General features: G+C 41.6%; 1 protein-coding gene across 4 annotated transcripts in view; it reads right to left on the bottom strand.

Moving 5' to 3' along the window:
- The window catches only part of BEAN1 (brain expressed associated with NEDD4 1), a 57038-nt gene that overhangs the window by 7717 nt on the left and 27293 nt on the right, over nucleotides 1–22028 (bottom strand). For all 4 annotated transcript variants that reach the window (XR_008432914.1, XR_008432912.1, XR_008432913.1 and 1 more), the window contains exons 3-4: nucleotides 9136–9345; nucleotides 6886–7027 (exon numbers count right to left, since the gene is read on the bottom strand). Coding sequence is in view for 1 of the 4 variants with exons in the window: in XM_053953283.1 (XP_053809258.1) it covers nucleotides 6886–7027; nucleotides 9136–9345 (352 nt within the window). In the remaining 3 variants the exon portion in view is untranslated. The remainder of the gene's footprint in view (nucleotides 1–6885; nucleotides 7028–9135; nucleotides 9346–22028) is intronic.

Genomic DNA, 22028 nt, shown 5'->3' with positions numbered 1-22028 from the left:
TAAAGGAGCACAGGAACTCATTACACTGCATCTTGTGGATACCAGCCCTGAAAAAATCCTTGGCAGTAGTATTTGTGGTGAATCCACTTTAATCCACTGCTTTCTAAAACTTGTATTATCTGGAGGGATAATTATCTGGGGTTCAGTATCAGCAGGCAGTGGTGAGAAGGAAGGGGTTACTGACCATGAAATGTGCTGCTCTCAGCATGGGTTTGGGCCTTGTTTTTGTTGTAATACCTGCACTGCTGTGTTTAGACACACAATTGAGTTTTTAAGGGATAATTTCCCTAGGAAAAGCAAGGAAGGCTGATGTCTGTGTGCATCCTACTGCAGGTAAATGTGATCTGCAGGGAGGGGAATGCTGCTCAAAAATGGCAGCAGCTCTCTAAGATGACCTTGCTGACTCAAAGCATGGCAGGATAGGCAATAACTTTGTGAATTTGTTGGGTCTCATTGCAGTAAGTATCAGGATGGGTTTGTTGCCAGGGAAATCCCAAAAAGCTTCTTTAACTGGCTGTCATTCATAAATTAAGAGCCCCTCTCTGGGGCAGGAAGAAGGTTCTGCTGACAGAAATTTTAAAGATGCAAACAAGAAGAAGTGAAAAAAGGGCAGAGCTGGGAATGAAGAATTCTTTGTGCAGTAGATGTCTTGTGGTTGACTTTGTTCGTTTGTTGTACGTTCTGACTCTGCTAAAATTGCTCCTGTTGCACTATTTCCATTTTGTGTTCTTTTGAAAAAGGCAAACAGAACCCCTGAATTTGGAACATCTGTGTGCTGGCAGGCTGGAGTTGTGATGGAACAGCACAAAGGATGTTTTCATGATGTTGTTACCTACCAGAAAACCCAAAATTAGAACAATTGTGCTGTAACTCTCTGCAAGAAGGTTCAGATGAAGAACGTAATGATGAGTTTGATGCTCATGTAGGCAGTTGAGCTGATGATGCTGAACTCTGCTTCTGTGATGGCACAATTTGCTCACAGCCAGCTTTGTAGGAGAGCAGCCTGGAAATCTGTCCATGTGTCCTTTGAGGTGTGTTTTCCTAGAATACCTATTTTCTTTGGTGATTTATTATTACCATGGGGAAATGTATCAGTTTTGACAGAACTGCTTCTCTAATGACATTGTAATGAGCTAGGACATTTTTCTAAGTTTATTTTTGATCCTGACACTTTCCATTTGAGATTCTAATTATATACATATTTAGATACATATTTATTTTAATGTTTTTAAATAGTAAAAAATGTAACCCAAGGTGTTGTTCAAGTAAACATCTAGGGCTTAATTAACTTAACTATTGAAGAGACAGGAAAGGTGGAATTTAGGTTTTTCTGTCTTTTTTTCTGTTCATAGTTATTTCTGGAATTTTCAATTCCTCAGAACAACAATAGGACTAAAAGGCTGCATCTCTGTTCTGCACTCTGTGTCAAGATAATCTTGAGGAAGTTATGACTTTGATGGATAAATATTCCTGAGGAAAAATGAAATTCAATGTAAGCTGTTTTCATGAAACCATATATCAGACAACATTTGGAACCAATATAAAGCAGTTTCATCATAATTGTGCAGCTTTAAATGATTGAAATAAATGTTTTAAATAAAACAAGTCATTCTAGGATGAAGATTTCATATGATACAATTCAGCCTGGCATTAATTTTATACACAGTAAGAACTACTTGATCATCAGCAGTGTTTGGTCTCTGGATTTCTGTAACCATTATAAAATCAAGGATGCTGGGCACTGACTGAATAACAAGAATCAGTTAAGTAAAAATTTGTAGCTTCCCAAGCCATGGAATTAATCCACAAACAGGATTCTGAACACCACCACCAATTCTTGCATGTCACCAGAACCTGCTGATGTCTGAGGAAGTTTTCCATTTGACCAGTTTTAGGATCATATTCCTAGAAAGGGCTTTGCTTTAATTATTTCAGGAATGAATTCTGAGCAGGTGAAGGAAATACTGGCTGCAATATGCAACTGGGAAATCAGAGAAAAATACTCTGGTTTTTAAGTACAGTCATTAAAGATTTGAAAGCTTTAGGTTGTGGTTGCTCTGCATGGCAGTGTAGATTTCTGGTTAGAAATCCTTGGTGCTTCCCTTCCACCAGGAGTTGCTGCTTTCACTGCTGCAGGGGTTTTTTATGCAGCAATAATTTGCAGTGGAATTGTAAAGAGAGGCTGGTCAGAAGGTGCAGCCTCCCCAAAGACTTTTGTGCTGACAGAAAGCAAAAGGAATTTTGTGCCTCAGCCTCCCAACACACAAGCTGAGGTGTGAGAGCATTTTTGACTACAAAGACAAGAAAAAAGAGAAAGGTATAGATAATAAAAAGGAATGGAAATGCCACAGAAAGAAACGCTCATAAAACATCTGTAAACAAAGTTAAGCTTGAAATAAGAAGTTTGCCAAAATAATTAGGAATTTATTTGTTTCTATCCCTAATACTGATGAGGAACAGCACTGGGATGTGAAGGGAGGGGCTTTAGAGCGTTTGGAATTTGGAGTTAAAAGAATTGAGCGTTTTAGCTCATGTCATGATATCTAATGGAATAATAAACCTGTCATATTTCCAGTGGCATTTTTTACCTTACTAACTGAAAATCTCAGTGGGGGTATGGAAGTAAGAGCTGAACTTAACCCCAAATGTCCATCTCATGCTTTGCCAGCTGTCACTGTAATGTGGCAAAAGCTCCTCACCTGGTTTGCAGTCAGGAAATCAGCCTTAGCAAAGGAATACAGCACAATATAGCAAGATGTTGTGTCAGTTCCCTGCAAGCCTAATTCTGCCTTTCATGAAAATCCAGGAGGCTGGCTTGGCTAACTTGTATCCTCAGAAGTGGGGGATGGAAAAGAATGTCTTAAAAAAGAAAGTCCCTTAAGTAGGCTTTTTAAAATATATATTTAAAGGGAAATTAGTGTCTGACTTTAAGACAGGAGCATTTCCTTTTGCCATTTTAAAGTCATTTTTAAATTGATTTGCCCATTTAAAAATGCAGGCTGACCGTGGTTATTGAGAATACTGGGATTTATCAAGACTAAATAAGACAATTTTGTCTAGAACAGATCCTATGTAAATTAGGCAGGGTGACCAGCTGAGGAAGAGTGAGCCCACAAACAAACCCTCACACAATGTGATTTAAGATGAATGCTGGGATAGAGGGGGCTGAATGGTTTTTATCTTTGTGTGCTCTGTGGGGAACATTCAGTGTGAAGTTTGGAGAGGATTTCTGTGGCTTCCATTGAAACCATTCCTGCAGGTGAATCCCTGCATCCTCCTGAGCAGTCATTCCTCAGCTATGTTCTGTGTCAGACACTCATGAGTCTCAGATGCAAAAGGCAATCATCTTGGTTGCCTAAAGCTCTGTACATGCCCTTAATATCCAATCACTAAGGAGTGAAAAAGCACTTATGCAGTGGGGTGAAATGCATTTTCCCTGGCTACAAGGTGAGAAGTTGATAAAATTCCTTTCCTGCTGTGAAACCTCCTCATTGCTTAGATTTTACTGACTCTCCTCAAGAAAATGTAATAGCTTTTAATTTACTTGGACTTTGGTTGGTACTGTAATTCAATCAATTTCAAACATGTGAGCTCAACTTATTTTTAACTAGCTTTCTTATTACATATTTGTAAGAAGATAATTAGCAATGCTCTCTACAAGTGTGTGTTACAAAGAACTCAGCACAGTGAACATGAGCTCATGATTTCTGTCTATAAAGGTTTCATCCCCACAGTGTCAACAGTGAATATTGAACAAAATGGCAGATAATGGATTTACAGGCTTTCCAGTGTTTCTTTCCAAGCCATATTGATCCTGATGATAGGTAAGATGTGCCAGGGAGATCGTGCTTGTCTTCTGTCCTGGTTGGATGTGTTCAGTTTGCTCATTTGGAGGGATTAGAATTCTGTGTTTTAGAACTGTTGGGAGATCACTTGGATCATCTTTCTCACACTGAGTTTCTTAGAAACAAAAGCTTTGCCATGTCTGGTGACACAGACTATGAAACATTAACTTCCAGCCCTGCTGCAAGTATCTGTACATATCAGAAATATGCTCTGAAATACAAACCCTTCATATTCTGAAACTCTTTGGCTCATACCCCCTGTATTTTGTCTTTATATTTCCCATCTACACCTCATGTAAAATCAATGTGACAGATGCTAGCACAGATCTGAGATTCATTAAAAAGCCATTAACTGTCCTAAAGGGATGTTTATAGATAGCAGCACTGTATATTTTGGGCTGTCAAAACAAATTGACCAAATGGCTTCTCTGTAACCACTCTGCAACTACAGCAGGCTAATGACAAAATTCCATGCCTGGCATCCCTCTAAATCTAATGCAAGAAAGAGGTTCGTGAAGTGTCTGTGGGGATAATCACATTGAGTCACAAATGAAAATTGTGATTCAGAGATCAGAGCAAATACTAATATCCCAAGGCATTTTTCATAGATTGATTTACCAGCAACATTTTTTCTATAAATAGTATTTTATATAAACAGTTATTTGACTTCTAGCTGGAGAGCTGGGAGTGGACAGGCCTGAACAGGGAGCTCCCTCAGCCACAGACATGGGGACTGACTCTGTATTTCATCAGCCCTGCCCTTAAATCCCTCTTCCACTAATTTTGTGGTTTAAAGCTCAGCTATAAAATCTAACTAACCACCCCTTGGCCAAATAAAGGTGTTGTGCTTTCTCCTGAAACCATTTCTAGAGTGTGGTCTGGCAGGAGTGGTGTAAGGAGCTGCACACTCCTGTCTGGGTGCTGGAATGCAGGTGGCCTTGAAGCACCAGGTGGATAAAGGAAATTATCCCGGCAGCACCCACGGCTTTTAAGTCACTGAACTCTCTCACTTCCAAGATTTTTAAGGGTTATTTACCAGTGCAGTTGCTTTCCTCGCTGCTCTTCATTTCTGTTCTGCTGATGCCACAGCTGCATTATTAGCTTTTGGCCATGCTAGTTTAGCTTTAAATTACATCTTGCCCTCCAGGAATTAGGAGGAGGAATTACATTCATTTAGGCAGTGCTATGTTTCAGTAAACCTACTCTTCAAAATATTATCATATGCAATGAGATTGATCCCAGGGAGTTAATATTTTAAATGCACAAGGTCACGCATGTCTTATTTCTGCTTCCGGGCTGTGTTACGCCATGCAAGAGAATATAAAGGGAGATGTACAGGAATTTTTCAGGCTTTACATAATGCAGTAATTCAGACAGTGCCTCTCGCCCAGTGCTTTTCTGAACCATTACAATGGTCTGGAGAATGCATTAATAGCAAGTTTGAAAGTGTCCATGTAGCTTTGCTTTCAGCCATCTGCTTTCCCTGAAGTTCCCCAAGTTGTGTTGCTAAGATATAAAATTTACTAAGATTTTGATGATTTGCCAAAGCTACTTTTTCTAAAATATTTAACTGCAATGGCAGTGAGAAAACAGCCAAACCCTTCACAATAATCTTTACTTTAGACCTGTGATGCAGAACTGTAATTACTGGGATGAGCAGTGTTTTCCAGTGTGGCCAGAGTGGATCCTCAGGGACACAGTCCACTCAGCCCAGCAGGGAACCTGGAGGAGGCAGTGGCTGGACACCTTTTTGTGTCCCAGAATATTCTGAGAACAGGTAGGACACAATTAACCCCTGCCAGTCTTGTTACAGAGCCACTGCAGAATTTACTGCAAACTGTGGGTAATCTGTGCTGTCCTGTGTCACTCATATCTCCTTCAAACACAACTCCATAGAAATGGAAAAACCTTCTCTGTGTCTGTTTCAAACTGGAAATGGAAGCAGCCTTTGGTATACTCTTTGATGATCTGTCTGCTAAAGAAATATATTGTCAGTTTGTTCTCAGGAATCTGGCCAGCTGCCCACTCAGAGTCTTGCTTAGGTGTCAGCTGGTTGCCTTTTATTAGTAAAGACTTGTAGGTGTGGGCCCAAAATCCAGTCTAAATTCCTAAGTGGATTTATATGAAATTCTACACATTTAGATGCCAGGCTCTGAGTAATTTCTCACATGTGAGCTTTCTGCTAAAATATTTACACAATCCCTAAAAGCCCACTAGTTATATGGGATGAGTTGGTAATACATATCTGCTGCTTGTAGAACATGCATAGAATAAACAAAGCGAAGATCCATGTCTGGTGTGCTCATAGTGCTGAGCTGCTCTATATCACACTCAGAAAAGGGCTGGTCTTATAGTGCTTTGACTCAAAAAGAGTCTTCTTAAAAGGAAGAAAAAAAAGAAAAAGAAAGGGGGGCATGGCTGTTCAACCTCTGTTTGCTGATTGTAAGACACAGCACTACAGAAAGCTTGAAGTGATGTTCTGCTTAAAATGATTTCTGTTGGTTCATTGGAGGGAGTAACTGAATTCCTTCATTTCTGGACCTCAAGGAGCCTGAGGCACATAAAGGAGATGCCCATGGCCAAAAGTGCAGCTCCTGTGGCTCAAGAGGCTGTTTCTGTACCCTGTGAATGTGGGCACACCATTTAGGAGCTGCTGTATAATTTCTGGAATTTTGTTTTTCTGTTTCCTCTGAACACTCTCAAGGTCAGTAATAAATGTAACTTGGAAGTTCTTGGGAAAAGTATGCAGTTTTTGACTTTGAAACTTTGACTTGTAAATGCATTTCTTTCAAAGAAAGATTTTAAGTAATTCCACTTGTGTGTTTCATTAGTGTATGATACATTTTAATGTGAATATCACTGAATGAGAATTTCTGTCCACATCTTTATTTAGTAAAACTGTATTCTGCTAAGGAAAACTTGAACTTACACTCAAGCTAAACAAGGTCTGTCTGTATTCAGAGCTTGTGTGAGCTGAATTTTTGCAGTAGGCTTTGCCAGTGCAGGACTGTAACCCTGAGAATGTCAGGCAAGTGCTTACCATGGAGGTGGATCAGGATACATGATGTTCACCTGAGAAAGTACATCCAGGTAGGAGTCAAAAGCACAGGCTGGGGGGAACTCCTCGCTGCAGGTGGATCTCAGCTCTGCAGAGGAGCCGCCGTGGGAGAAACCATCTGGAGCTGCAAAACAAGAATTTATATTGGCTGCTCTTCCCCTCTGTGCTGGACCCTCTGTCACTCATTTATAACACCACCACAAGTCAGAAAACAAACCCTTTCTGAGGCAAAGGAGTTGTGGGTATTTTGGAACAATCACTTTTCATGGGATGTTCTTATTTCTTTAGGAGTAAATGAAGCCCATCTGTAGATGAACTGTGGTGTTCCAGGCTTGGCACAGGGCCTGTGCCTTTAGTGCTGTTCTGCCACGCAGCTGGAAGTTCCAAAGACTTTCTTGGGCCTCAAAGGCTGAAAAGGAGTGTGGGTTCTACCATGTGCAACTTCAGATGTTTGGGGGGTAGCTGAAATTCCAGCAGTTGCATCTGTGGGAAGTTTGTCCATTCTGGGAGGGGTGTAAAAGGAGGGGCAGGGGTTTAATTGCTGAGAAAATGTTGCTCTCAATAAGCACCGACAAAAATGGGGAAAGGTGGAAAGTAGCACAGAAAAATCCTGCTGCCTGCTTCAGGGATTTCTTAATGCTTCCATGCAAGTGCTTCCCAGTTCCACAGATACTGAGAGTTTAGTGCTATTTTCTGTGTTGGAGGATAATTAGTGTATGTATGTGTCCATGTAACATAGTGTGGCACAATTTAGTTTAGGATTATTCTTTTGAATATCTCCCCAAATATGCTTTTCTTTTCCATTTCTCTAGAATTGTTATATCTAACAAGGAGTTTGAAAATTTTCCTTTCTGTTTTTACCTGGCTCTAGGCTTTTTCAAGGAGATTAAATTATCAGAGTAGTAGATTTAAGCACAGTGATTAAGCTTAATGGTCATTATTTTATCATGCCAAAATATTGGGTCAAACAGTAACTCCAGTTTGGGTTTAACTATTTAATCCTCAATGTAGCTGCTGAAAATTAGGAAAATTGATATTACTGTAATAGTAGACATTAGTTTTCTGGATTTTGTTTTTATTTTTCCTCTGTAGGTTGCCATGGGAGTTTGCATTTCAATTCTTTTGGACTCTAAATTTTATTCCCAAAATATAGACATTATTAGCTTATCTAAATATTTCTGGAAAAGCCAAAAAGAAATTATTCCTTGCTCTAAGGGGACAAACTGATCCTAGGAGATTTGTTTAGTTTAGACATAAAAATTCCTGGTCCAAATAATTAAATGAAGTTCAATTTACTTCAATGAATACTTAATTTACCTCAGTGAAAACAAGATTTAAGCCAACGCATTTTTATGTGGCTCACTATTATTGGCTTTTCTATATAAATAAAAAAACCCTCAATGATATGCACAGAACTGCACTCATAAGAAGCTGCAGGTAGAGGAGCTTGCTCACAGTGGACGTGGCTGTTGATGCTCCACCATTTATCACTGGAATTTTTACTGTCTGAAGAATTACACAGTAACTTTTAAAACTGTTTTTTCCCTTAAACAGAAATAATCTTCTGTCATTTCCTTGAAAAAGCAAAGCCCAAAAGGGCTCAAAAGACTACTCTAAAAATATATTGATATTATTTGATATTCCCCTTGATGTCCCTTAATATTCCCAAATTATCTTTAAGGTTTTTTGTTATGTGTTAATTTTGTTTCATGGGTTTTATTTTGGTTAGGAGGTAGGAATTGGCACTTTTTTGAGTCTCTAACGATGATGGCTGTGGTTACACGGATGTCATCAATGACACTGTTAATGATGGCGACTATTTAATGATCTTTGGGTGCCCTGTTGTTCTGTTTCCAGGCAGATATTCACTTTTGCCCTCAGGCAAACAGCATTTGCCCAGTGATTGTTGTAGGCTGGCGCACTTGGCTGAAATGAGAACAGCTCTGCCTTTCCAAGAAATAGAAATTACAGCAAATGCTGCACCGAGGCTGTAGGGGGATGTGAAAATGCAACAGAGAATAAATCTCATCCCATACCGAGGGAAATGAGCTGCTCAGGAGGTGCTGTCAGCACTGGCCGAGTTCTGCTAACCACGATCTATGTGGAACCCAGCGCAGAGCTGCCATTACCCCGCCAAGCTGCCGTGACCGATCCCATGATTCGATGTCATTTGCCAGCCCTGCCCGCGGCCGGCTGCGCTCGCTGCGCTCGCTCCCGCTCAGGCTCCCTTACCGTCCGCAGCGGCCCTGCCCGGGCGCGGCCGGCCGGCCCTGCTGTCCCTGCGCAGGCTGCCCACCACGATGGTGGCGGAGGACAGGAGCAGCACCAGCCCGATGACCACCCCTGCCACCAGCAGCGGGGACACCAGCAGGCTGCTGTCACCGCCGTGCTCCCCGCGGCTCGGGAAGGCGCTGGAACCGCTGCTCTGGTTCGAGGCAATTGCTGTGCAAAAGAATGAGAGAGAGAGAGCGAGAGAGAAGAAATGTGTCACTTGTCACAGGGGTCCACAGAGCCTCACACACAGTCACTGCACCGAGCCCTGCTCTTGGGGAAATCCCGGCCATTCCCTGATTCCTGGGGCTGCCAGGAGCTGACTCCAGGGGGACACGGGCAGTAGCTGCCCGGTTTACTGGGAGTATACAGCTGGAGCCAGTGCTGCATGTTCCTTAATTCCAATGGCTTCTTCTTGCCAAGATTCCTTGTGCCATGGACTGACCGATGCTGAAAGAACTGAAGTGCACAAGGAGCAAAGTGGAAATTCCAAAAGGTGAGCTGCAAGAGGAAGAGAGGAATTGCCTGTTGTCAGGGGTATAAGAAGGCTCCAAGGTTTTGCAGAGAAAATTTTGGGCAAGAATGAGCCTCAGGAGCCTGCTTTTGTGGCACACAACTTGCTTTGGTTTGTGAGAGGAGTCAGCATCCCAATGAACTGATCTGTAGTGCGGGAAGAGACTCATCCAGAGTGGGATTGTTTGGTTGCAAATGCTTTACTCTGGTTAAAAAAAAATCTTTAAATGTATTATTCGTGTTCAATAATAAATCTTCTTAAAGGAGAATAACTCCAGTAATTTATTGCCAAGTCAAACATGCTTTTGAGACAAGCCACAGAGACAGTATCAAAGATTAAACAATAGCATTCCCTTAGAGAAACAACTGATAGCATGATTATACATGGGAATTAATCATCAGGGGATGTATTTATGGGGGATTGCATTACTAATGAGGGGAAGGTAAATAGAAGAAATTATGGGGAAAATTATTCAGGATTTTAGCAGATAGAATCCCCCTCTCACCTCCTAAAAAAGAAAAAACCTCCCATTAGCTACTCAGCATCAGTAAACCAAAATTCTATTGATGCAGAAAAATTGCTGGAGATGCTATATACCAAGCTTGGCTGTTGAATCTGGCCTGGATGTATTTTTTTATCTGGCTTTGTGCCAGTTGAACAGATACAGAATTTATTTCCTGATGAAATCAGGGATAACAAAATTTTCTCTTTTGAGTATTCTGTGGAGTGAGTATGTGTTTTAGGAAGTGCAGTGCTGTTTACAAGGATAGATGTTATCAGAGAGTTCTCAGTAAGGTTTGCTCTTTTCCTTTGGGAGACACCTCTTGATGTTTTACAGCCACAATAAGTTTAGAAAGAAGACAATGGCTCCAAGCCGATGTATGCTATCATCGGCTGATGCTTGAGACTGAGAGAACCAACTAGAAACATACACATGACACCAGGGGAATTAGCAGGTAGAGGAGTATTGTTAATTTTCTGGAAGCACTTGACTGTTAGCTGAGGATCTTCATAGGATCTGGCATTTAGGACAGACAGCCAAGAAATGTGCTGAGCTTTCACCAGGTATCTTGTGCCAAAAACCAAGACTGAATTTTCTGAGAATTGATCTGATGATGTAGTGTTAAATCAAAGGTTATGGACAAATGTCCTACTTAATACTCAATGCAAAGAAGTTTTGGGTATGGGATATGTTTCAGGGATAAGGCCTTGTGCTAGAACTCAAATTCCAAAACTTTGCAAAATTAGAATTGTGTTTCTCATTTGTACATTTTTTTTTTTTTTAGCTATCTCTGTTGGTAAGGTGTCCAACACCCTCACTGGCTTTCTATGGCCTTGTTTTTTCAGATTTTTTCAAATTCTGCCTTTGAGAGATGCAAATATCACAGCAGTGGCAGTTTAAATCCTGGCTGCAGGGATTAACACCTGAACTGGAAGTAGTGGCAGGTAATTTATTCGTAATTTTGGCTGACGTTATAGGTAAAACAAGAATCAACTTCATTGTCAGCATGATGAGAACGTGAGCCTGGGGTGTGAGGTTGCCCCACACACTGTCAGGCTTGCGCTCATCAATTTAATGTCAAAACGCAATGATATGGAATTGGTAGTAACTGCTGTCAGGTGGGGAGGAAGGAGGCTGCAGTGAGTGCTTTCAGATCTTTAAAAACTTGGGACAAGTTTGGAATGATCCTTTAAACAGGAAGGGCCTGGCTAAGGAGATTTATCTTTTATTTTTTCCAGTTGTGGAAGCCATCTGGAATATCTACACTCTGACTGTTTGGGAGATTCCTGTGGTGCCACCCAGTGTGAATACTTATATTGGGACCTGTTTCGCTTTATAGAAGTTTACAGCTTCAAACCACTTCAGACAGACAATACTCTCTTGCACTAGTATTGAGGTGGCGTGGTTTAGTTCAAGACAACCCATTTATCCACCACATTCTCAGGGCTTCCTTGGCTGTCCCAAGTCCTGTATGTTTTATCTATTGTTTCTCACCAGTATGAATCTTTCTGGGGTTTTTTTTTATGCTTTTAATCTAACTGAATCCAGTCCCTCATATTAGAAGAAATGAATGAGTCCCCTTAGCCCAGCTCCTGACACAAAATGTACTTAATAAACTTCTCCTGTGGCACCTTTTTCAGTTTGACACTGTGAGTCTGATCCTCCGGACTTTACTACTGTGACAAACAACAGCAGAATGAGATGCTGCATTGATATAAATTCTTTGGGTTTGAATTTTGGGGGCGTGAAAAGAGATATTTATATTACTTTTGGCCAAAAAACACATTGTATTTTTTCTTCTCTTATCCAAAACCATCTTCTTTTGATAAACTGTGCATTTCTCCATGTAAAAATGCTATGGTTTTCCTTCAGAATAGAAGTATCTGCAAATATATGTGAAACCCATAAATACAACATCACTAACAGAGTGCTAATACTTTTGTTTTGAGGTAAATTGTATCTGTTCTCATGAAACTGTAAATTATAAACAATATATACATAAATATGAATATTTTATATCCAATCCTCTAAGTATGAATTATGTTGGATGTACACACCATGGCTTTTATCCATGACAGGAGCTGTGTACTACTGTACACAACTGGCACAGGGCTGGCAGAACACTGACTTTAGAGTGTGCACCAGTGCAGAATTCCTGGACTGTCCAGTATCAGACAATAAATTAACATTTTCAAAAATCCCGTAAATATCACAATATATTACTTTACTCAGTGCTCCTGCATCTCAACAAACCAATTGGAAAGTAACTGAAGGAGCTGTAGAACAGCCTGACTTTTTGGGTGCATATTGTTCTTTCTCAGTCCTGCTAACCTGTCTTTGAAGGGACAGTGAGCCCTCTCTAACTTGGCCATAAGTAATGGGGAAGTTTCAGCTGGGTCAGATCTTGGCAGGGTGAAATGTGCAGATGTGTCCCGGGGGCTTGGCTCACCCAACATGCAGCCCTTTATTAGGAGTGGCTTCTCCCTTCCTCCTTTCACCTGCTTGTACCTCAGAGGAGAGAGAAGGGAAGCACCTCCACAAAATGAGTCTCTTCTCTCCACACTTAGTTGAGTTTGGTGGTGGTGTCTTGTTCTGTTTCCTTTTGTCCTGAAGGCACATTGTCGCCCTGATTATCAAGAGTTTTCTAAAGCCTTCTGAGTTTACATTCTTGTAGAGAACTTTCTCACACAACTTTCTGTAAACAACCTATTGTTTTGCATTCTTTCATAGAGGCGGAGAAATTTGATGTACAGGTAGTTTGTCCAGTGTCGTTGGAGAGGTGGCACGTTCACCCTCCAATCCACTGGCACCTTTTGAGAACTATAAAAGATTGGAGTCAGAGAAAATTAATTAGTCTCTTCATTGTGACCAAAGCTGTGGTGCGTCGTTTTTCCTTGTGTCATCTGATGACAGCACATCAACTCTAGTGAGGATGCAATGGGCTTTGAGATGATTTTAGAGCTGGATCCTGCTAAGATAACCAAATCTCTTCCCCTGGTTTCCAATGTATCATCTTAATAAAGATGATAATTCATGTTATGACTGATGGAGAGGATGAGACATGGAGTGGTTTTGTTTCCCAGGCTGAAAAGTGCATTATCAGCTCCTGAAGGAGTGCTGATGTGTTGTTCTGGAAAGATTTTGTGTCTAGAATCATCCACCTCTTCATCCCTGCCAGCCTGGGATTCTCCTTCCTGAGGGCAGGGTGGGCTTGGTGCTGCCTTGCTGAACTAGAGCTGAAGCACATGGACAGAACAGGAGTATTCCTTGTACCCCCTGATCAGTTAAACTGTTTGGGATGGTGATCCAGCACCTCCCAGCACCCTTAAATGCACTGCACTGACACAGGTTACAGGGCTGGGAAGAAGCAGTGGGAAGGTCAGTTCAGGATTGTGCATAGCACCCTCTGTAATCCTTTGGTCTTCAAATGATTGCAGCAAAGCATCTCAAACACCAAATCAACTTAAAGCACGTTTCTGATATCCTTCCTTTCTCAGTCCCTTGGATTATGCAGTCTCTTTATCCAGGGAAGGTGAGTGACAGATGTCAGGAAGGAGCTGAGAGCAGATAAACTAAATCAGTGCAATGATCCATGATTTTGTTGATTCTGCCTTTATGAACAGTTCCTGTTTGAAGATGGTTTAGTCTGGCCAAGACTGACCAGCTGGACCCTGCCCTTGCTGCTGCCCTGGGAAATAAATCTCTGGAAATCAGCAGAAATTGCACTGCTTGTTTCTGTGGCACAGGAAAGGAGTAAGAGAGGTGTAGAACAACAACAACAACAAAAAAACTTAGGAAAGGGTTTGGATCCCAGGAGCATCCCTGCAGGCAGGGGGAGAGGGATGTTACTCAGGCATTGAATCCAAGGGCCCACAGGAGCTGAACCTTAAATTAACTAAAAAGAAATGTCTCTGTTGGATTCAGAGCTATTCCACTGGATCCTGAGGAAGGCTGAAACTTCACTTAAGCTTGATAAATGCCAGGGTGTCATCTGCTTATGGGACTAAAAGAATGCATGAGGATGCTCAGAACAGGGCAGGCTGTTTGTCCTTTTGTATTTCTCTTATTCTCTTATAGAAAAGTTGAGAAATGAGTGGATGACCAGAACTGTCTGGGAAATGCCCTCTCTATAAAGCAGTTTTACACCAGCCAGACAAATAGTATGGGAAAAGGAATTTTCAGTTCAGGAGACCCAGGAGCATGTTTGGTTCTCTCAAACACAGTTCTGTTCTTCAGGCTTTTCTGCTTTCCACACAGAAAATTAAACTGACTCTTAAGCTACAATGGATGTTCAATAACAACTCTATAGGGAGTGCTTCAAACTTTTACCTCTTATCTTCTTATCTGCTGGAACTGACACTTAGCAGTTATTTGACAAAGTCAATGAATAAATAATTTTTTCCTGTCAGTTGCTGCACCAATGATACTTTAACAGTTTCCAAAGCAGATGATATTCATTATCATTTCTAAATTTGAGGTAAATCTTCCTATACAAATGGTTAGCTAATCTTGCCTGTTCATTGCTGCTGTGGGAGATACCTCAGCATAATCCAAGACCCCACAAATGCCATTAACCAGGCAGCACCTGTGAATTCACACTCAGTTTCTCTGCTGCTCTCTGCAGATCAAGAGTATTTGAACTTTTTTACTGCATATATACAGAATTAAAACTTTTCACTGATTAATAGTAAAAAATTAAAACCTTATTCAGACCTGAGACTGTGCTAGGGATGGCTCAGTTTTATCTGAATGTGGGACATCCTTCCAGGAACAAAAGCTACCCATGACCTTGAGGAGCTCCTCCAAGGCAGACAGGGTGGCCTCTCCCCTGAAACAGCAAACTCTGCTTTTCATCCTGTCTTATGCCTATCAGATAACGACTTTCTCTCTTCTTGCATTGACATCCTTATTATAGAGCCAGAATGAGGAAGATTGGATCACCAGCAGCCTGCAAATTGAGAATGTCAGAAGCAAAGAGAATGTGGCTGCAGAAGGGCTCAGGAGATAAATCTTTTCAGCTGCTGTGGCTTTAGGGTATTATGTTGATGTCACAGCAGCTTGTATAGGTGCTGTTTCAAATTAACAGGAAAAATCTTCCAATTTTCAAATCCATGGTCTCTTTTATCAACATGATAAATACCACTGCAGGGAAACAAATCACTCTGCAAATATAACAGCCCATTTTCTGATGGACAAGGAATATTTTCCCCTATTTTCTCATATTCAAACAACTTGGAACTAATACAGTTTTATAAGCAGGACCCAAAGCTATTACTTTTCTCAGAAACTCTGTACTGGGGCTTCGAAATAGGTATGATGAGAATTCTTTTTTATCCATTAAAGTAAAGTTACCTTCATAAGCTCAGATCCAGCCTAGCTTGGTAGTGACTTGAATAGGGCAAACCCTGTAATTTTTGGTTTTTCTTATTGTGGGAAACTCCAGGTTTTTTTTTGGCACACACAAAAAGTTTTCTCATATAAAACTTCGGAAAAATGTTGCAATACAGTAATATTTTTTAAGGTTTGAAAAAATATAATGGGCAAATTATTTTATATTTTACCTTATCAGTCTGCTTGAACTGTGATCTGGATGTCTCATGTCTTGTCTTTAGGAGGCTGAGCTCTGTCTGAACTGTATTCAATGTAACCTAAAGAGGGCAGGTAGCAGCTCATGAGACATGGAGCCCAGGTAGTAAACATAATCTATATTGGGGCAACAAAAAACCAACCCCAAACCAAAAATCCAAACCCTTCCACAGAGAAGTTCCTTTCTTTACAAACCTTTCTCTCAACCTCCACAGAGAAAATGGGAAGGAATGATGAAATTCTTGCCAGCTTAAACAGTCATAACTGGCGAGCACCTGACTTGTGCACTATATGCACTTATGAATCTCCAAATCAGTTATCCACTTCTGATCACTATTAGACTGGCTCACATCTATGACTGTTTAAATGATGGAGTTTTGTATTTTCCTGGTGTTTCAATGAATTGTTCCACTGGCTCTATTAGTCATCTTTAGCAATCCTTACCCTGCTCACAGGGTTCAAAGCGCTATAATGAAGATCCATCTGCAACTAAATGTTGAGGCTAAACTGAGCTTCAGGAACCAGATCCACCTTCTGTACATAACCCCAGCACTCCTCCTACAGTGCTTGTGTCCTTGTGCTGTTTCTTATTTAGGGCTTTTCTTATCAAAATTAATCCAGTTTCTTTTTCCAGCTTCCTTGCCAGTCTACAGTAGGAGTAATCTACTGAAAAAGCACATAGAGGAATGACTGATTTTTACTGCTTAGAAAATAATGATGACTGAAATACTGATCCAGGGAGTTGTGTAAGGAACAGGGTGCTGAGATAGAAACCTGTTAACAAACACTGGGATCCCAGGATCTTCCTTTAGGAGGTGATATCACATGTGATCTATCTTGGCCTTTCTTTCAAGGTGACATGAATTTTTAAAAATAATTAAAATGGTTTGCAGTGGTGTTCTGCACTCCCACATGAGTTATGGTGATGGTGTTGCAGAGTACATAAAGCCTCTAGTGTGATTTACATCATCATTTGTATCTGTGAAAGCTCCAGCAGTATCTGCCTGCATAAATCAAGGGGTTTTCTCATACCATTAAGAAATTATTTAATTCCTTCAGAATTCATCTGAACAGGACTAGGATGTGTGCTTAGACAGATGCAGGGATGTCAATAGTGGCAAGTCAGATATTGATTCTGGAGACAATTTCAGTCACCTGGGTTCTTTGTTGCTAAAGGAGCCACTGAAATACAAGGACACAGAGATCTGTGGAAATGAAACACTCAAACATTACTGTTCAGAAGCCTGAGGGGAAATCCCTGTTGCTACTGTAGAACACCCATTTGGTGCAAGGATTGGTCACTGGGAGTGCAGGACTGGCCATACGGCCCAGGAGCATTCCCTGATGTCTGCAGTGTCTGGGGTGTTCGATGCACACCCTCCAACATGCCCTGTGTGTGTCCAGCAGGGCTGAGCCAGGCTGGCAGAGCAGAGGAGACTCACCCTGAGGGGCTGGCAAAGCTGGCAGGGAAAGCTGACAGGCTGTGGGGTGTCTCCTGGGGCAGCAGAACGTTCTGCTGCCTTGCACACAGAGCTCCTGTTACAGGCTCCACACAGTTCCTTCCTCTAAATAATGTAATGATGGTTGCTTTTCATTTGAGGTTGGCAGGGGAACTCCAGGGGAACTCCAACTAAACCAACCAAAAACTCCCCTTAAGCCAAGTGTAGCCTTTAGGAAAGGACATTTATTCACCTCCAATAGAAACTGTAGTGTGTATATGTGAATATTTAGAATAGGAAACGCAGTTCCCACTTCAAGGCCTGTTTCAGCAGGGAGTTACCACAAACATCTGCATCAGCTCCAGCAGCTCTGTGTGTGCTGGGAGTCAGAAGGGCTCTGAGCTGTCCCCAGAGAGAAGGCAAGCAGAGAAAGACTGAGATTTACAGATCCCTGAGAATCAGCTGTGCTTGCTGCACTATTCTCTCTCCAGGCAGCTGACAGTCCATGCTGTAGGTATTACAAACTGTTCTTAAAGGGAAGCTGTTTATTGTTCTCAAAGATGATTTAAACAAGGGAATATTTCTAAAGGAACAGGAAGTGCAGTGTGCATTGTTCTACATTGCCATCCAGTCAGACTGAGAGTCATAACTGAGGGATGCAGAGTCAGGCTGGAGCAAGAACTTGGGCTTTTTCTGTGAGCACACTGTTCTGGAGATTATACTAAATTTAAATAATTATATATGATTGGAAAGTTGATTAAATTTCGAATCCAAAGGATTTATAAATCCTTTTTTAATCAATGGTGCTGCACATAGATGAGAACCCTTGTGATGTCCTCAGAGCACCCTGGAAAATGCCTTAACCTGGAACACTGGCTGGGTTTTGTGGCCTTTTGAACAAAAGGCACCAGAAAATGGTTCAGTCCCAGAAAATTAGTGTGCCCAGCAGGGGTGCTTCTAATAAAACTGTCTAAATAAAAGCTCTTGTAGGGATACTGCCTGGAAGTGTCCAGGTATACCATCCAGCCCCTACCTTCTTGAAGTTCAGTCTGTGTTAAAGGTCACTAACTATTGCTGCTTTCTATTAATATTCCCAGTGGAAATGTGTCTGTTAAATTGTTCCCATTTACCCACTGGAAAAAAAATAGAGAATTTTTGAACAAAGCTCTGGGATTTTTGGTTGAGAAACTGGTATCTAGGCTGATGTTCTATCCCCTTTCAAGTGCATGGATAGACACGTGGAGAAAGAAACAACTTTGTAATAGAAAAGAAAATAATTTCTGTCCCTGTTGTCCTGATCCCACAGGATCACAAAGGGATTTTAATCCACATGCTTGCTAACAGCAAGGGCTTTTACATTGTGGATTACCAAATCTGAAAAAAATAGAACCCTTTCTTCAGTTTCCTCTCACCTGCCTTAATTACTCATTTTAACTCCATGCTGCAGATCAGGGTTAACTTGTTAGGTGCTTAATGAGGCTGAGAGGACCCACATGGTGTGGCCAGTTAAGTAGTTCTATCCACATTACCTAAATATTCTTCTTCCCTACCTGAAGGCAATCTTGCATTACAGGAGAATTAGAATGTCCTTCAGTATGAGGGCAGTCCAAAGAGTTTGCATCAGGAGATTGATAAACCCCATCTCAAAGAGATTGATAAACTCAAGATTTGTAAATTGTATTCTCCAGCTCTTAGGGGCACTCAGAGTTGCTGGGCACACTGCTCTTCAGTTCTGGTGGGAATGGATGAACCTCTTCAGTTTCTGTGCATGAACAATCAGATTAAGAGACATTCAGTTTAAAAACAAGCTGAAATTTTCTATTCTTTGCATTAGTAGACAAAGAGTTTTTTGTGAAGAAACCGACAGCATGAAAATAGCTCCTGTAGAAACACGGGTGTGTGAGCTGCAGAAAAGTGAGTGCTGTTCTGGAAAAGGCTTGTTCATGGAAGTGATGGAGCACTGAAAGGAATAAAAGGGGGAAAATGGTGCTCCAGGGTTACTAGAGCACTATCAAAGGCATGCACAGCACGTGGGATATGTGCTCTGAGCTGGACATGCTGCAGGATAACCTTACAGGAAAAGGCTGGGGGAAAAGCCTGTCCAGCAGGGGAGTCCCAGGCTCTGAACAGCAGCAAGGACCTGGCCCTGTGCAAAGGTGCTGTGGCTCCTGGAGGGGACCAAGAACAGGTCCCCAAGCAGGAATTCACTTTAGCCCAGCCATCTCACAGCTCTCCTGAGCAGAGGCTGGTGGGAATGGCTGAAACCCGAGGCCTCCAGCAGGTGACCAGTGAGGGAGGGGTGGCTGAATGGGAGAGCCAAGGAATGCCAAGACATTGTGGGAACCTTGAACCTCAGTGCCTAAAGCACGAGCAGTGCAATGACAGCTTGCTGAGGCTGCAACAAACATCAGTCTAGAAAAGGTGGCTGCTTTCTCTTCAGAGCTCTTGTGCTTTAATGTCAGCAGGGACTCCTTTGGGCATTGTAATTGGGAAGTGAAGTAGTAAAGCAGCTGAGATGAGCCTCATAAATTATTAAGAAGTTGACAGTCAGTGTGGATCTGCTGTGGAGAAGGTGTGAATTTAGGATGACCTGTTGCCTCAAAGCAATGTTTAAATCTGTGTTACCTCTGAGAAGTAGCTCTTCACCTGCTCCTTCAAGGTTATAAACCCATAAACTTCACAGTCTATCCTAAATATAATTGTACTGGCAAAATGCCCTGTTAGAATGGCAATGGGAAGTGGATACTTTTTTGGTTGCTTTAGTTATTTCTGTTTTTTTAAAAATCCAAAGTGTCCATTGTCCTGAAGCTTGAGGAAAACCATGAGAATGGGAAAGGCTTCAAATCTCTGCATATATCAAACAGTTCCTTCAACTCCTCATTCTTGACTTCTGCATCACAAGGTTCTTTTGAGGAGTACCAGTGAGGTGGTGGCCTCTTTAAACTGTGCTACAGAGCTGTGGGTTCCTGACCAGGGGAAGGGAGGGTCCTGCCTTCCACTGCAAGCTGGAAAGGAACGTGACGGGGAGTCTGGTGTTTATGGTTTGATAGCTTCTCTGGGTCAGTTTTTGGTTATTTGTGTATGGTTTTGGTTTCTGTTTGTTGGGGTTGGTGTGTTTTAAGCCTCTTTTAGCTGCTGAAGATGAAGGACGGACTGCAACGCTTGGCCAAGGAAGGTATGAACTCTGCAACAACAAAATCCTGTTTGAACTCCTCCTGCCTTCTGGATGGCTCCTGCATTGGTATTAACTGGAGAAATGTGCTAGAAATGTTATCAAAGGTGATCATTGTGTTTTATAGGGCTACATCTACAGCTTTAGAATGTTCAGCCAGTGGATGCTGACCTGCTGCAATTTGTTCTGTACAGCACCTGGAGCAGGAATGGTGATGTCCCTTGTGCTGACAGCACAAGAGACAAGAAATACCCTGCCATTTGGATTATTACAATAATGGATGGATTCATATGTACCGTGCCATTTGTTTATACTATCCTGTTACATATGTCTGGGAATGAGATCACAGATTTTTCTAAGTAGCAGCTGCTGCAGAGTTTCCTGAAACCCCAGATTTTCAGGCTGGGCCAAGGCAGGCAGGGCTGAGGATACAAACAAGTGCCTGGTTTCAACAATATGAGCTAACAATACCTGAGCCTGCAGCCTTGAGAAGGTGTGGGCAGCCTCGGGGATTCAGGGAGTGCTGAGGGTGTTCAGTGAGCTCTGTGGTTCAGAAAGGAAACTCACTGCTCCTGCTCCCCTCCTTTGTCCCTTGGAGAGAAACCCTGCATGCAGAGAGGCTGGAGATAGCCCAGCAAGGGGTGTGTTTGTCCCCATGCTGCCCTTCATCAGTGTTTGATTACCCAAAAGCTCTGCAAAGAGAACCATGCACGCCACCCCTAGAAAAATCTCTTTGACTGAGGAAAAAAGGAATGAACAATGACTGATGCATTAATTTACATCTGTCAAGGTGATTACTGACTGAATTATGGTTCTATTTCCTCTGATTAATTTAGCACAAGATTCCTACTCTTATTCTTTCCCTGCCCACGGGGTGGATACCCCTGATGAAGCACAGGTTCCCTGGAATGCTTTTTGCAATATTATTCCTCTCTCCAAACAAGTCCTCCTCACCAGCAGCTCCTGAGTCATTGCAGGAGGAGCCAGTACAGTATCTGGTCAAATTATCTGCTGCACGGGCTGTTATCTGCTCATGTCTCAGTTACTCCCAGAGGTGAAATTACAAAGCAGCTGCCAGTTCACTGAAGAAGGATTCCAAGGGAGCAGGATGTCCCCAGGATGAGCTGGGGCAACGCTAGTCCTGGGGCAGGCAATGTAGCTGCAGAATGATCATGGTATGAGACCAGATTAATTACTCATCCCTGCATGTGTCTGTAAGTTAGGAACATATCTTTAATCATTATTTGCCATCTTATTTAACTAAATTGGAATTATACTTTTTTGTTATGGTTGCATTTTTTCAGTGAGGTTTTAATATTTCTTGAAATTTTGGAAAATTGTTTTTTGTTTTTAGTAGTAGTATTTTTTTCTCTAAACTTTAAAAGCAACTTTAAGCAGAGAAATCTAATGTAAAGGTTTTATTTACTCTACAACCACTGTCCTTTGGGTTCTGACTCAAGATAATTCAATATGAGCACATCAAACCCATCTCTGTCTCCTACAAATATATATAAATCTATATTATCATAAATAGTTGCTTGCTATGATTCCAAATCAAGATTAATACAAAATCAGTTTGCCTAATGTTGGCCTTATTTTGCCTTTAATGAAGAGCTCTTCTAATTCTTGTTGGCAATTTCT

The sequence above is a fragment of the Vidua chalybeata genome, chromosome 11, assembly GCF_026979565.1.
Source record: "Vidua chalybeata isolate OUT-0048 chromosome 11, bVidCha1 merged haplotype, whole genome shotgun sequence".
In the NCBI taxonomy this organism is placed as follows: Eukaryota; Metazoa; Chordata; class Aves; order Passeriformes; family Viduidae; genus Vidua; species Vidua chalybeata.
The sequence above is the reverse complement of the archived record's forward strand: the minus strand, read 5'-3'. Positions and strand labels throughout refer to the sequence as shown.